Below are 16,605 nucleotides of genomic sequence, written 5' to 3' on the forward strand. Positions count from 1 at the left end.
TTGGGACAGACTCAGAGGACATTGGGACAGACACAGAGGACATTGGGACAGGCTCAGGACATTGGGACAGACACAGGACATTGGGACAGACAGAGAGGACATTGGGACAGACACAGGACATTGGGACAGACACAGAGGACATTGGGACAGACTCAGGACACTGGGACAGACACAGAGGACATTGGGACAGGCTCAGGACATTGGGACAGGCTCAGGACATTGGGACAGACACAGGACATTGGGACAGACTCAGAGGACATTGGGACAGACACAGGACATTGGGACAGACTCAGAGGACATTGGGACAGACACAGAGGACATTGGGACAGGCTCAGGACATTGGGACAGACACAGGACATTGGGACAGGCTCAGGACATTGGGACAGACACAGGACATTGGGACAGACAGAGAGGACATTGGGACAGACACAGGACATTGGGACAGACACAGAGGACATTGGCACAGACTCAGGACACTGGGACAGACACAGAGGACAGTTTCATGTTGATGTTTAATATATTTATAAAATGAGTTTTATGTCTGTTACCCGTCAGTTTCCTGTTTGAAATAAAGTGAATAGAAGTAAGTCTGTGCTCTGATTGGTTGTTCCTGCTCAGGTCTCTGCTGTGTGAGACTGAAGATGTCCTACTGAAGTCTGAACTGTGTCAGTAATGACATGAGACGCCACATGAGCATCACTGAGAGGCTGTTTCTATTTCTTTCTGTGATTTATTACGTTTCACTTTATAATAACTGAGACATAACAACACTACACTGAGTGTAATTATTTTTATAACCCTAACCCTCTCACCGTTGACACATTTTTTCAACATAAAAAATGACTTGTGATTTTTTTCCCAACACTATATTATGATGATTTTCTTCAACATGGAGCTTGTATAGCTTAATACTTACATTCCAACCATTGTTTGCACTGCTGGTCAGAACTTATCTCACACTTGTTATTTTGAACATGTTTTACAACCTCTACCTCACTTCTCACTGTGATGACTTTATAATTGATCTTTTCTTACACCTGCAATTTTGACGTTTTTATTTCACTTCTGTATTTTTCTCTTGTACATTTTAAATTTTAGTGCTAATTATTTTTGATCTGTTTTACCTTCCAGTATTTACATGTATAATGCTGTCCACATAATGTTTGATTCATTGCTGCTGTAACACAAAAATGTCCTAGTTTGGGATCAATAAAGTACTATCTATCTAAAAATACTACACTCTCATTTTTTCTGAAATGCTATACTATGAGGTTTTTTTCCTGATTTTGGACGACATGCTATACTATGTGGTTTTTTTTCATGATTTTGGACGACATGCTATACTATGAGGTTTTTTCACGATTTTGGACAACATGCTATAGTATGATGTTTTTTCACGATTTTGGACGACATGCTATACTATGACGTTTTTTTCCCTGATTTTGGACGACATGCTATACTATGACGTTTTTTCATGATTTTGGACAACATGCTATACTATGACTTTCTTTCATGATTTTGGACGACATGCTATACTATGACGTTTTTTCATGATTTTGGACGACATGCTATACTATGACTTTCTTTCATGATTTTGGACCACATGCTATACTATGACTTTCTTTCATGATTTTGAACGACATGCTATACTATGATGTTTTTTCATGATTTTGGACAACATGCTATGCTATGAGGTTTTTTTCCTGATTTTGGACGACATGCTATACTATGAGGTTTTTTCATGATTTTGGACAACATGCTATACTATGACTTTCTTTCATGATTTTGGACGACATGCTATACTATGACGTTTTTTCATGATTTTAAACGACATGCTGTACTATGACGTTTTTTCATGATTTTGGACAACATGCTATACTATGACTTTCTTTCATGATTTTGAACGACATGCTATACTATGATGTTTTTTCATGATTTTGGACAACATGCTATGCTATGAGGTTTTTTTCCTGATTTTGGACGACATGCTATACTATGAGGTTTTTTGCTGATTTTGGACGACATGCTATACTATGAGGTTTTTTTCATGATTTTGGACGACATGCTATACTATGAGGTTTTTTTCCTGATTTCGGACAACATGCTATACTATGAGGTTTTTTTCATAATTTTGGACGACATGCTATACTATGAGGTTTTTTCACCATTTTGGACGACATGCTCTACTATGACTTTTTTACATGATTGTGGACAACATGCTATACTATGACGTTTGTTCACGATTTTGGACGACATGCTATACTATGACGTTTTTTCATGATTGTGGACAACATGCTATAGTATGATGTTTTTTCACGATTTTGGACGACATGCTATACTATGAGGTTTTTTCATGATTTTGGACGACATGCTATACTATGAGGTTTTTTCATGATTTTGGACAACATGCTATAGTATGATGTTTTTTCACGATTTTGGACGACATGCTATACTATGACGTTTTTTTCCCTGATTTTGGACGACATGCTATACTATGACTTTCATGATTTTGGACGACATGCTATACTATGACGTTTTTTCATGATTTTGGACAACATGCTATACTATGACTTTCTTTCATGATTTTGGACGACATGCTATACTATGACGTTTTTTCATGATTTTAAACGACATGCTGTACTATGACGTTTTTTCATGATTTTGGACAACATGCTATACTATGACTTTCTTTCATGATTTTGAACGACATGCTATACTATGACTTTCTTTCATGATTTTGAACGACATGCTATACTATGACTTTTTTTCATGATTTTGAACGACATGCTATACTATGACGTTTTTTCATGATTTTAAACGACATGCTGTACTATGACGTTTTTTCATGATTGTGGACAACATGCTATACTATGACGTTTTTTCATGATTTTGAACGACATGCTATACTATGACGTTTTTTCATGATTTTGAACGACATGCTATACTATGACGTTTTTTCATGATTTTGGACAACATGCTATACTATGACTTTCTTTCATGATTTTGAACGACATGCTATACTGTGACGTTTTTTCATGATTTTGAACGACATGCTATACTATGACGTTTTTTCATGATTTTGGACGACATGCTATACTATGACTCTTGTACATGATTTTGGACGACATGCTATACTATGACTTTTTTTCCCTGATTTTGGACGACATGCTATACTATGACTTTTTTTTCCGATTTTGGACGACATGCTATACTATGACGTTTTTTTCCCGATTTTGGACGACATGCTATAGTATGACTTTTTTGATGATTTTAGACGACATGCTATATACTATGATGTTTTTTCCAGATTTTGGACAACATACTATACCATAACATTTTTTTCCTGATTTTGGACGACATGCTATACTATGACCTTTTTTTCATGATTTTAGACGACATGCTATACTATGACTTTTTTACATGATTTTGGACGACATACTACACTATGACGTTTTATCACAATTTTGGACAACATATTATACTGTGACGTCTTTTTGATGATTTTGGACGACATGCTATACTATGACGTTTTTTGCTGATTTTGGACGACATGCTATACTATGACGTTTTTTGCTGATTTTGGATGACGTACTATACTATGACTTTTTATCACAATTTTGGACGACATGCTATACTATGACTTTTTTGATGATTTTAGACGACATGCTATACTATGATGTTTTTTCCTGATTTTGGACAACATACTATACCATAACATTTTTTTCCTGATTTTGGACGACATGCTATACTATGACGTTTTTTTCATGATTTTAGACGACATGCTATACTATGACTTTTTTACATGATTTTGGACGACATGCTATATTATGACGTTTTTTGCTGATTTTGGATGACGTACTATACTATGACGTTTTATCACAATTTTGGATGACATGCTATACTATGACGTCTTTTTGATGATTTTAGACGACATGCTATACTATGACTTTTTTTTTCTGATTTTGGACGACATGCTATACTAAGACGTTTTTCACAATTTTGGACGAGATGCTATACTATGACTTCTTCATGATTGTTATGAACGTTATGCAGGTGGATGTTTCATGATCCAATGAAGTTAGAAGCACTTAGGTGGTGTACAACCCATTTTTATATACATGGTGATGCACCTGTATGTTGTACATTAGATTTGATTGAGGTGGGTATTTGATACATAACACACTGGGCAATAAGATCATCCTTCTATCTATCTGAACGCTATTCAGTGGCTTGAAGCCTTAAACCACATCTAATAATGTTGTTACGTTATGCAGCGCTTTATTCACTTAATTGAAGAGTTCATGACCTCAGGTTTGTGTCATATCCTATTTATTCGTTGTGGTTTCTAGAGTCCTTACAATAGAAAATCTCTCTCTCTCTCTCTCTCAAAAGACCATTATTGTTGTACTAAAGCTACTAGTACAAAGTAGTCTGCCATAGATAAACTATCACCTCACTGTACAGGATTAAGTACAGCCTACTACAAAGTAGCTGCTAGCTGGAGTGGTCCAAACTGATGTTAAAATGCAAATATTTTTTTAGTCAAATAATGTGAACATTTTCTGCAGCATCACTCATTTCTAAACCTTGGCTACGGCCCTGAGTGAAAGTATCACAGACCAGTCAATTATGAAAAAATACTTTAATATCATCAACATACAGGAAACACACTGACACACACACACACACACAGTTCACCACAGTGTTGACAAACCACAGCCAATCTGAACACAACTGACGACTTTACACACAAACACATGCTGCTTTCATGTGCTGTCACATATTTGACAATCATATAAAAAGGCAGTGAGAGGCCACAGAAACAGCTCTGTAGAAGAGACGACTTCAAACTTCAACAGCTGGCTGATTATCTTGGATTTTTGAAATTAAATCCACAACAAAAAGTTTTTTTTTCTTACAGAAACCTTCAGCAAGTAATTTTCCTTAGTTTACAAGGAGCCGTGACAGGCAGCAGTTTAACACATCATCACGACACACTGACACATTAAACCTGTTGACACCAACCTCTGTTGCCATGTTTGGTTGTTAAAGGAGCATTCCACTTTTTATTATTGAGCCCTTTACCTATAAATCCTGATCACTTCCTGCTGATCAGTTTCCCAATAATTAATAAATCAATGTATTTACGTCTTTTTATGATTTAGATTTACTGTTGTTTCCAGTCGACATCAAATCTGTCGCTTTCCAGCAGAGACGATACTGACGAAACATGTTTATAACTTTAAAACACTTGACTGACTCCTGGTAACTGTTGTTCTGTTGATCTGCGACAGGATCCGACTTAGAGGCCAGAAGGATGCTGGGAAATGCAGTTCACACACAACTCTCACAGAGATATAAAAAAACAACATATTAACAAGGAAAAATTCTAAAGACAGATAAATAATTCACAGAAAAGCACGTCCTGTTGTTTACAAAAAAAAATTTTAATTACACAAACTCTGAGCTGGAAACCTGGAAATTTTAATACAGACTGGACGGAATGTTAAGAGGTTTTCACATGACAGCACACAGGCAGTCCAGCAGCTGTTGGTCCCGTTTGATCCGGTTCAGAGTGTGATGGTCCAGTTTGATCCGGCTCAGGGTGTGATGGTCCAGTTTGGTCCGCTTTGATCCGGTTCAGGGTGTGATGGTCCAGTTTGGTCCGCTTTGATCTGGTTCAGGATGTGATGGTCCAGTTTGGTCCGCTTTGATCTGGTTCAGGGTATGATGGTCCAGTTTGGTCCGGTCCAGGTTGGTTTCTATGGATACCTTCAGTTCTCAGAGTGTCTCAGTCCAGGAGGTGACCCAGTGTTTGGGCGACTTCCTGTTTCTGGACGAGGTGGCGTTAACTTGGATCAGGAAACCGTCAGCATCTGTGCGCTGCTGCTGCTCGTCTTTACCCATAATCCTCCCCTGGTGGAGCGCTGTGGCCCGCCACGCCCTCCGACGCACGAAGAAACCACACTGCAGACAAAACACAGAAACCCTGAACGTCCAACAGAAAGTGTCTCACACAGATAAAAATACATCACAAAAGACATGGTAAAAGAGGCCGACAGAAACTCAGATCAGTAAAGATCAAAAGAGTTATTCATCAGCTGATGGATAAGATGCAGAAGAGTCACAGCTGGAAGGAAGGAAGAAAGTGAGGCCCCTCCCCCTCTGACTGAGAGCTGGGAAGAATATAGTCAGAAACCAGTCAGCAACAGTCAGAACATTCAGAAACCAGTCAGAGAATGTCATAAACCTGTGAGAAACAGTAACAAACCAGCAATAAACCAGTCAGAAAGTCAGACACCTGTCAGAAACAGTCAGCAACCAGTCAGTAAAGGTCATCAACAAGTCAGAAACAGTAAGTTATCAGTCAGAAACATTCATGAACCAGGAAGATACAGTTATTAACTAGTCAGAAACAGTAATACAGTAGGCAGTAACAGTCATGAAGCAGTCAGAAACTGTTATAAATGATTCTGAAACAGTAAAAACTAGTCAGAAACAGTGAGAATATGTCAGCAACAGTGAAAAACAGTGAGTAACAAGTCAGTAACAGAAACCAGACATCAACAGTCATGAACACTCAGTAACAGTCAGAAACCAGCCACAAACTGTCAGAAACAAGTCAGAAACAGTCGAAATCAGACAGACAAAGTCAGAAACCTGCCAGAAACTGTCAGAAGCCAGTCAGCTACAGTCAGAAACAGTCAGTCAGCAGCTGGTCCTTACAGCAGGGCTCTCTGGCAGTAGTCTGCCCAGCCTCAGTGCTCCTCGTGCAGCCTCTGGTTCTCAGATGGCTGGCTCTTCATGTGGGCTTTCTGGGTCTTTGCCTGGTACATCTCTCTGGTGCTGGCTCTCCTGAAGAAACCACACTGAACAGCACGGAGCGACACAACGGCACTTTACCAACCAAGAGGTGATGACATTGAAAATTAATGCTTTTATTGTGACGAGACAGCAAAACAAAAATAATCCCACATCTTTGATGAAGTAGGTCCTGAAATGATGAGCAGTGATCAGACAGAAACTTTGTGTGTACAGTTTCCTGTTGTTTTCTGATGGACAGCCTCAGTTTACCTTCCACAGCAGAAGGCAAATCACAGCCAACAGTACGACCCCAGCCAGGACAGACACCACGATAATCCACAGGGGGGCGCTAGAGTCCACCTGCTGCCCTGGGTCTGGATAAATGTGGACTTCGATCTGCAAAGGAAGAACACTGTGATTCAGGAGGTAACACAGGAAACTCCAAACACCTGGGGCCTGTATCACAAAGCGAGATCAACCTTTCCTGGGTTACCCAGACCTATCCTGGGTTGACTAACCCTAACAATGGCAATCAGGATAATCGGTATCACGACACTGGATATCAACTCGGTAACTCAACCCAGAGTTGCTAGTTTAGATTAGTTTATTTGCACATAACGTTAAAAACAGACAGTATAACATTTACAAGATTAAAAAAAGAAAAGTGCCGGAGAGGTTAGAAGCCACTAAAAGCTTATCAAAGAAATTCCCCTGTCAAAACATCAATGAAATCACATAATAGAAAAGAAAAAGAAACGGGTGAGGAAAGAAGAAATAGAGGAGGAGAGAGGGAAAAATCAAGACAAAACAAGGCAGCAAATAAAATGATGTGTAGGTTAAATGACTCATCACTGGTTCAAGTAGCTACAGTACCTGTACCTGTACATCTGACACTGATCACACCCTTGAATCCCATGAAATCAATGCTGCGCAGATGAACTGCGTGTATTACAATTATCGTCTAACATCATTGCGTCTGATAAATTGGTCTTCTTTGTCATAACGTTATATATGCTACAATAAAGCTTAAAGCTGACGCCACAATTAAATCATATCAACACCAAATTGATAGTCTGAATAAAATCATCCTGATATTGAGCTGTGTTAGAAATTAACAGCTGCACAAAAATATAGCTAGTGTCCCTCTTTAAAAAACAAAAAGGAAAATCCCTCAAACACCATGAAGTGTAGACATGATAGGCTACTTTCCACATTTCCAGCAGCAAAGCTGTCAATTAGGCCCATTATCTTTAACAGGGATCATTTCCTCCAACAAAACAAAATGTTGGCACTAATTAATGGTGCTATTAAGTGTCTGCAAATGATCAGTTTCTTTCTTATGAAGGGGTGGGATGAAAGTTCCACTTCTTTCCACTCCTTTTTGAACAATCTTTTCATTGTCTGTTGTTGTTGCTTTCTTTTCTTTTTTAATGTTCAAAATAAACTTTCAAATCAAAATCAATCAAATGAATTAAACTTCCCGTCATGACTGGGCTGCATTTCTGTCAGCCATCAACAGCTGATTGGCCAGTGGGTGGTGCTTTTTATAGGATCAGATTCAACCCTGAACTTACCCTGCTCCGGAGCAGGATAGCCGTTCAGAGTAAGTTACCATGGTGATCTACCCCGATAAGAACTGAACCGGCTTCGTGAGACCGAAAACCCAGAGTTAACCCTGAAGTTACCTCGCTAAGACATTAATCCTGCTTCCTGATACAGGCCCCTGGTGAGGATGTAGGAGGTGATCCTTCATCATGTTGTTGGTTCAGACTGTGGCTGTAATGAACACTGCTGCCTCAGGGGGGCACTAGCAGCATTTAGCAGTTCAGTACCTCTGCACTGTGAGGCTCCATGTTGATGGTTGGTTTGTTAGTCTGCAGCTTCAGCGTCGCCCGGCCTTGAACCAACACGTTCCTCGCATCGCTGTAGTCCTGAAACACCAGGTCAGATATAGTCTTTTAATTTTGACCACTAGAGGGCAGAAAGGCAGAAACACTAACAAAGTTACATGAGCGGCTAACAGAGTTAGCACACAGCTTACTACTTCCACATGCAGTGCAGGTACAGAACAACATGATGATTCATGAAGAGTCTTTGTGTTTGAATGTCATTCAGATATTTTCTCTGTCAGCTCTGTTCTTAGCCTCCACCGACTCCTGAGGGAAAAATCTGTCTGTAGCTGCTGAGTGCTCCGCTGTGTCCCAGTGTTCATTCTGACAGCTGCGAGCAGAACTAGCTGCTAACAGCCACCGCTGCAACTAACAAACACCACAAATCCATTCAGCAGCTCCACCATCCACAGTCAGACACACACAGATGATCATTTTCTGCTGAATTACAACAGAAACATCCTGGTGCAGACTATTTACTGGAGTTTGTAGCCTGTCGCTCATCAGGCATCTGAAGATCATTACAAGCTGTCAGTGTCTGACAGTCCACCACCAACATTTACATCACGTCTCATTAACAAAAATCAAACATAGATATCATCTTAGTTTTTATTATCAAGATCTATTTTTAGCTCGTCATCGTCTCGTTTTCATTACGGAATAAAGGTTGTTAATAAAAAATTCTCATAGTTTTCATCGGTAAAATGAACACTGCGGTGTGAACCAGCTGGTCTCTGTCTGTCTGCTGTTTGCTGCTGAGGTGGTGGAGGACGGTGGAGGACGGTGGGTTCATCAGAAAACAGCTGAGACTGAGTCAGACAGGAAACCTGCTACAAACTGAACAGCTCCACGAGGTGAAAAAAAAAAAAAAAAAAGACGGAGACGTCTGGTTAAAGTTGAATAAAATGTGTTTTTTACCTCGATCATGGTGGAGTTCCACAGTCTGGCTCTGACAGTGAGAGTCGCTGAGTTGTTCATGTTGACCAGCGGACAGACAAACGTCACACACTTGGCCCCGTGCACACAGTTCTGCACACACACACACACACACACACACACACACACACATTAGAGGACTGTCAGTCAGTTAACGTGTTCTCCAAATCTGAACCTCAGGCTTTTAAAGAACAACATGTCCTCTAAAAATGTCCTCCTACTTCAAAACTGTCCCCACTTTCTCTAAAAAAGTGTCCTGACTTTACAACAAGGTCCTTCATCTCACGTCCTCACAGAGACAGACACAAAGGAGACAACACAGCGGTTAAAGTACAGTCAGATGTTTGGGAGGTCGTCTCATCCAACGGGGACACCAGCAGTCACAGATTTTTACTGGGAGACACAGACCTACTGAGGTGAGTTTATTTGACACGTCAGAGCGCCCCTTGTGGGTGGCTGCAGTACTGCACTGACAGAAATGAGTGTGTTTGTACCAGAGTGTAGGACTTCTTCTTCTGTCCCTGCAGGTGGAGGACAGGTAGAGTCTTTTCCCTCTGCTCCTCCTCCTTCACCTGCACCTCCTCCTTCAGACTCCTCCTCCTCTTCTTCTTCTCCTCTGACAGCTGAAGAAACAGGAAGTAGAAACTCATGAACAGAACAGATGGTTGGGATCAGACGTATGATGGGGAAGTGTTTCTGTTGATGCTGTATCATCTGAACACACAAGTCACTTTGGATTCATTTAATGTTGGAGTTTTATTCATGGATGTATGATGTTGGATTTGTTGCTGATATAAAATATAAACACGACCGTCCTGATGGTCAGCTGATAATAAACTGAAGGAAACACACTGATCAGAGTTCAGTCCGACACTCTGAAGCTTTAAAGTCTCTGAACGTGAAGATGAGAGATTCAGATTCAGTTTGATGAAGCTGTGGTTAAAGATGCAGATTTGATGGGCTTTTATTCTGAAATGTGTTGCTCGAGCTGCTTTTATTTTGAAAGGAATCAGTGTGAGGCTGATGTTGCTATGGTTACCACGAGGTTGAGGGGGTTGACGATTTTGCCGGGCGGGTCGCAGCGAGCCTCTGACGTTCCGCTCACTTGGATCTCTGCGAGGTACAGCAGCCACTTCCCATTGGACGTCTCCCTCGGCCAATCAATCTCCACCTGCAGGTTGCCTAGGTGACCCAGGGGCTTCCCGCTGACGTGCACCTGTCGGAGCAGGACGTGTGTCAACACCTGGACAGTTGACATGCTGTCAGTCAGACTGATTGAGACAAACCTGGAAGGTGAAGAGCAGCAGACTGCCGATGTCCTCCGTCTTCTTCATGGCCGACTCACCCATCACATGACCGCTGAAGGATGCGGGGCCTGGCAGGCTGATTCTGTCAGGACACAGGTGAGGTCATCAGCTTAGAGGTCAGGGGTCAACTTTAAACCTCTGACACTGTATGATACGTACAGAGTGAGAGACGACTGCAGAGAATACTCCACCAACATGGAGACGGAGACAGGAGACAGATCAGACTGCTCACTGAGCCTGAAGACATGGAGACACAACTCAGTACCTGTCCAACACAACACCTGAGTCTGTGTGTGTGTGTGTGTGTGTGTGTGTGTGTGTGTGTGTGTCCTACGTGGACAGCTGCAGCAGAGACTGAATCTCTCTGGTGTCTAAACTGATCTCAGACGGCTGGAAGATAATCAACACCTGAACCTGAAACACAGAGACAGACAGAGGATCGGCAGCAGTACAGACAAGAGTCCACATGTCCTCATACGGTTCGTATGATATCCTACGAATAAGCGCCCCAGGAGTTGTTGTTATCTCCTTCACATAAAGCATACTGAGGTTAGGTTTAGGAAAAGAAACACTGTGAGGACGAACCTTAAACTGACTCAAAGGTCATATGATTCTGAACGCCAGTCTCCTGGGCAAAGTCCCAGAGTAAAGTCCCATCCACCGCTCCGACCTGCCTCAGGTGGTGCTATTCAAAGTCGAGGAAGGACCCTTAATCAGCTGAATTTCAAGAAGGCTACGTCATCGAATCCCACCGAAGGACTGTTCCAATGTCAAAGATCCTTTGAATTCTACCAAGAACACAGTCCTTCCTTCAGAGAATTTTCAAGGATGCATGTGTGTACCTTCAGCAGGCATGAAGAACCCATGATTTGCCTAAATTGAAGGCGGGGCCTCTTCAGTGATGCACACCTGAACACTCACTATCCTGTTCCAATGTGTGTTCACTAAATATTAGGAAGGAGTCTGACCTTGCCTCTGTAAGACCCGGCATATGAGGACCTGTCCTACCAAGGAAGCATCCTTGACTTTGAGAAACACCATGGGACTGCTTCATTGTTTACTCCTGTCAGCATATTGGTCACATGATCACAGCCTTTCTATTCAGTGGGTAAACAATGAATTACTGGCTCGTGATTACGTGGGATTTGTATGAATCTGGGTGCATTACCTTTCATTGAAAAACATACAGACGGTGCAGGAGAACAGCCTATAAGAGTACTAGCAGTACTACAACGGCAGCAGTACTCTGTCCAGAACCTTCTGTACCTTCTGGTTACTTTTGAACGGGTTCCCCAGCTCACAGAGAAGAACGACGTCCTCAACAGAACATTTCACCACCGCCTGGACGTCACCCTGAAACACAAACAAACACAGGAACAGCTGTAGAGGAACCAGTCCAAGTCAAGTCTCAGGTCTTTCAGTGTAACTCTCAGGTCAGTCAGTTGAGGTTAACTGAACTCATATAGCACCTTTCTAGTCTTCTGACCACTCGTTCACTCTTTCATACACTGGTGTTCGAGGCTGGCATCACAAGATCAGGGATCGAACCACTGAACATATTATTAGTGGTCAAGCCGCTCTACCTCCCAGGCCACATACACTAAATCAGTGATGTCCTTCAGGGTATGTCCAGGTCAAGTCTTGCGTTAAGTACCAATTCAAGTCCCAGGTCTTTAAGTCTCAAGTCAATCACTGAAATGTAAATAATAACTTCTCATTAAAACATTTAGACTGAGTCACACACTGATGGAGCAGCCACCAGGATCAGTTTGGGGTTCAGTGTTTTTTCTGAGGATGCTCCAACATGCCGATTGAAGGAGCTGAGGATCAAACCTCTGATCTTCTGACTAGAGGACGACCCGCTTTACCTCCTGCTTCACAAACACTTAATCAGTGAAGTCCTTCAGGGTAAAGTACAGAGTCAAGCCCCAGGTTGTTTAGAGAGAGGCAAAATCAAGTCTTGAGTCCAGTTCCATATACGTCAGAGCGAGTCTTTGTCAGGTCTCGAGTCTGTTTTGTTTCCTGGCTGCTGAAAGCTGGATGACAAAGACCTTCAGCTTCCCTACCTTGGTTCGGACTCCAGAGTAAATGAGTGATGCCGGGATGCTAATGTTCAAAACGGTGTTGTGAGCATCCTCCGCTGGTCGGCCCGGTGACAGCGTGTTGCTGACGTTAACCTCCAGAAACAGGCGGTTGATGCTGCTGTCGTAGTGCAAAACCTGACTGTCCTTCTGCCTGGAGACACAGAAACATGTACGTTAGGAGGAGTCAAAGTCAAGTCTAGAGTCCTGAGTCGGGCCCGCAGGGTCAATCCGAGTCAAATCCAAAGTCAAGTCCTTGTTTCAAATTAAAGTTAAAACCTGAGGAGTCTGATGAAGACAAGTTCACTCACCTGATGAAGGGTTTCTGGTTCTCATCTGTGAACTGAGCCGTCATCTGCAGGTTACTATGGCAACGGTTATCAGAACCACAGGCCTTCTGGATATGGATCTGACGGATAAAGAACATCTGTGGTTTCTGTTTGTTTCTGACTTTGGTTTGGATCATTTGTGACTTGGGTTCTGACCCAGGTCGTGATCGGTTCTGTGTTGGGATCAGACGGGAGTTCAAATGGGATCTATGAAGTTGTGAGCTTGGATCTTATTTTGACCTGGGTTCTGACTTTGGTTCTGATGGGTTCTGACCTGGGTTGTAATGGGTTCTGACCTGGGTTCTGTTGGGTTCTGACCTGGGTTGTAATGGGTTCTGACCTGAGTTCTGTTGGGTTCTGACCTGGGCTCTGACTTTGGTTGTGATGGGTTCTGACCTAGGTTATGACCTGGGCTCTGATGGATTCTGACCTGGGTTCTGACTTTGGGACTGATGGGTTCTGACTTGGGTTCTGTTGGGTTCTGACCTGGGTTGTAATGGGTTCTGACCTGGGTTCTGTTGGGTTCTGACTTGGGTTGTAATGAGTTCTGACCTGGGTTCTGTTGGGTTCTGACCTGGGTTGTAATGGGTTCTGACCTGGGTTCTGTTGGGTTCTGACCTGGGCTCTGACTTTGGTTGTGATGGGTTCTGACCTAGGTTATGACCTGGGTTCTGATGGGTTCTGACCTGGGTTCTGACTTTGGGACTGATGGGTTCTGATGGGTTCTGACCTGGGCTCTGATTCTGGTTGTGATGGGTTCTGACCTGGGTTCTGATCTGGGTTCTGACTTTGGGACTGATGGGTTCTGACCTGGGTTCTGATGGGTCGGGGTGTCTGGCTCAGGACTGGGAGGCGTTTCAGGTCTTGCACTGCGTGTCTTTTCTTGGGAAGCTTTTCGTAGAGAGAGACGTTCAGGGAGAACACCAGAGGTTCCACTTTGTCTCTGATCGGACCCTGCAGAACACAAACGCAGAACAGAACCTCAGGAACACTTTTCACACAAGGAACTGTTCTAACTATAATCCTCTGATGACAGCTCATCAGTGCAACAGAGAACTCCAGAGTGTCCTTGAACACACCGACAGTGATGGATGATGACATCACTTTACCAGAACATAAAGGTGAGTTAACAGTGATGGGTTCTCTCTGAGAGTGTTGATTTAAATAAGGTGAAACCTCGGAATGAACAGAACTCGGCATGGAAGCAGAAATGTGTTTTGGAGAACGCGTAGCAGGTATATGAAGTAAACAGGATCTCCAGCTGACGGATGTCGGGCTTGATGCGACGGGTTGAATCGTGACACATCAGAACAGATATTTGGGCAGAAACAAAAACATGCTGATAAGAACAGGTGAGAGAACATGACAGGACGAGTCCTGAACACTGTGAACTTTACGCTCCTCTCACATGTTGTTAACAGGTTGCTTCATGTTGAACAAAATGTTCTGGGTTTGTTCTCGGACGATTGGCAGGATGTGACGTCTGTCAGCGGTGGACTGATTAAAGCTCAGAACAATCCGACGCTCTTATCTCACTGCTCAACTTCCTGTTCAACAGCTAAACATCTGAAACTCAAAACGATGTTTTTTCCCTTCAGGAAAATCCAACGAGTGTTTTTATCCTTTTCACTGGTTCAAACAGCTGAGATGGCCTCAGTGTCCCTCCACGTGTTACAGACTCCTGCAGCGCCGCCCTCGGCCTGTAGGGGGCGCTGGCAGTACATCAGACTGTTATATTCGTGCGTCTCACCTGCAGTCCAACTCTCAGGGTTTCACACTGTCTCTTTGGCATCGACAGGTAACCAGAGTACACGCTCTGCCCGTTGTCCAGGAAACGGAGGCGGGGCTTGAGGCTGGTGATGTCAGCGGTGACGGTAAAGTCGACGGCTGTGAGACAGACAGAGAGACAGATGGTTAAAGACGGACACAGCTCTCTGATTGGCTGTTAGACCAAGACACTTTATATTTGTCTCTGTATGAAATAAAAACGTGTCGATGTTTCATATATAAGGACACGAGTTAAAGAAAAGTTTATTTCTGCAGAAACTTCAAAACTCAAAGTTGAGTTAGAAACATTTGTACAAAGAAAAAAGCAGAAACAAAATTAAGGAACAATTAAGGGACATGTTGTTAATTGTTGATTTATTCACTGACTCAGTGGTCCCATGATGATAAAACTGTACTGCACATAATAAAATAAAATACACATAATGATATTAATAATAATAACAAAGGTAAAAATCAGCTGCTGTTGTTTAAGAGCAGCTGGAGATGAACCAGGAGAGGACCAAGAGTCGAGCCCTGAGGAACTCCTCACATACTCTGTTCTGTTGTTTGTGTTTTAAAGAGTCTGATCCAACACGATGTTGTCTGATAAACATAAAAATACATTTTAGACCCAACAACAGGAAGTGTTTTATAATAAGACTCAGGGTCTGTTTAACTAATCTCAGTGTGCTCGTTATAATCTGACACAGATTAACATGATGATGTTTTAACAGCTGTCAGTTTGTTTCAGTTCATACATATTGACACTGTCAGATACACAATAACCATCTCCATATTGGTTTCATGTCGGTGAGTTGACTCTGAGTTTATTATTCATGGTGACGTGTCGGCGACGTGTCTGTGAAATGTCAGTGACGTGTCGGTGACTTGTTGGCGATGAGCGGCTCCGTCTGTCATATTCTTATTTTTGTGTTTTTGTTACAGACTGAAAAATAAATACAAACTCAATATCAAACTCAGTGTGGGTTTGTGTGTGTGTGTGTGTGTGTGTGTGTGGAGGCTGGGTGTCATAGCAACAGTGTGACCTCGTCTCTGATTGGTTCAATTAATGAGACAGAAGCAGGACACACACACACACACACACACACACAGAGCTCCCTGAGGAATACTGAGTGTGTGTATGTGTGTGTCTCAGATGTAATAATATCAGTTTCTGTAATGTGATTTATCATTCACAGAAACACACACAGGACAAGGACACGAGGACACACAAGGACACAACATGATGTCATCTGTCGTGTGTGTGTGTGTGTTTGTCTGTGTGTGTGTGTGTGTTGATTAACAGCAGATGTTAATTGACAGCTCCGTTCTGTCAATCAATCAGCTTCATTAGCTGAGAGCACACACACACACACACACACACACACACACACACACAGGAAGCTGGTTAACGCTGATTGAACAGACTCGTTAGCATCATGTCCTCATAAACCCTCCATCTGTCACGTTAGCCACATGAGCTAATCAGCAG

The 16,605-nt window shown here is 42.4% G+C and overlaps 1 protein-coding gene across 5 annotated transcripts in view; it reads right to left on the reverse strand.

Moving 5' to 3' along the window:
- Positions 1–4,630: 4,630 nt before the first annotated feature.
- Positions 4,631–16,605, reverse strand: part of LOC117268970 (integrin alpha-3-like) — a 34,501-nt gene continuing 22,526 nt past the window's right edge. For 4 of the 5 annotated variants that reach the window (XM_078161778.1, XM_078161777.1, XM_078161780.1 and 1 more), the window contains exons 16-29: positions 15,097–15,233; positions 14,157–14,300; positions 13,329–13,426; positions 13,003–13,171; positions 12,203–12,289; positions 11,271–11,350; positions 11,096–11,173; positions 10,916–11,018; positions 10,669–10,845; positions 10,124–10,252; positions 9,612–9,722; positions 8,637–8,735; positions 7,075–7,200; positions 4,631–5,967 (exon numbers count right to left, since the gene is read on the reverse strand). In XM_078161778.1, the coding sequence (XP_078017904.1) occupies positions 5,782–5,967; positions 7,075–7,200; positions 8,637–8,735; positions 9,612–9,722; positions 10,124–10,252; positions 10,669–10,845; positions 10,916–11,018; positions 11,096–11,173; positions 11,271–11,350; positions 12,203–12,289; positions 13,003–13,171; positions 13,329–13,426; positions 14,157–14,300; positions 15,097–15,233 (1,724 nt within the window). In that variant the 3' untranslated portion in view covers positions 4,631–5,781. Of the gene's footprint in view, positions 5,968–6,726; positions 6,870–7,074; positions 7,201–8,636; positions 8,736–9,611; positions 9,723–10,123; positions 10,253–10,668; positions 10,846–10,915; positions 11,019–11,095; positions 11,174–11,270; positions 11,351–12,202; positions 12,290–13,002; positions 13,172–13,328; positions 13,427–14,156; positions 14,301–15,096; positions 15,234–16,605 lie in introns of all 5 variants that reach the window. The other variant, XM_033645771.2, reaches the window with a different exon arrangement.

The sequence above is a fragment of the Epinephelus lanceolatus genome, chromosome 18, assembly GCF_041903045.1.
Source record: "Epinephelus lanceolatus isolate andai-2023 chromosome 18, ASM4190304v1, whole genome shotgun sequence".
Taxonomy (NCBI): Eukaryota; Metazoa; Chordata; class Actinopteri; order Perciformes; family Serranidae; genus Epinephelus; species Epinephelus lanceolatus.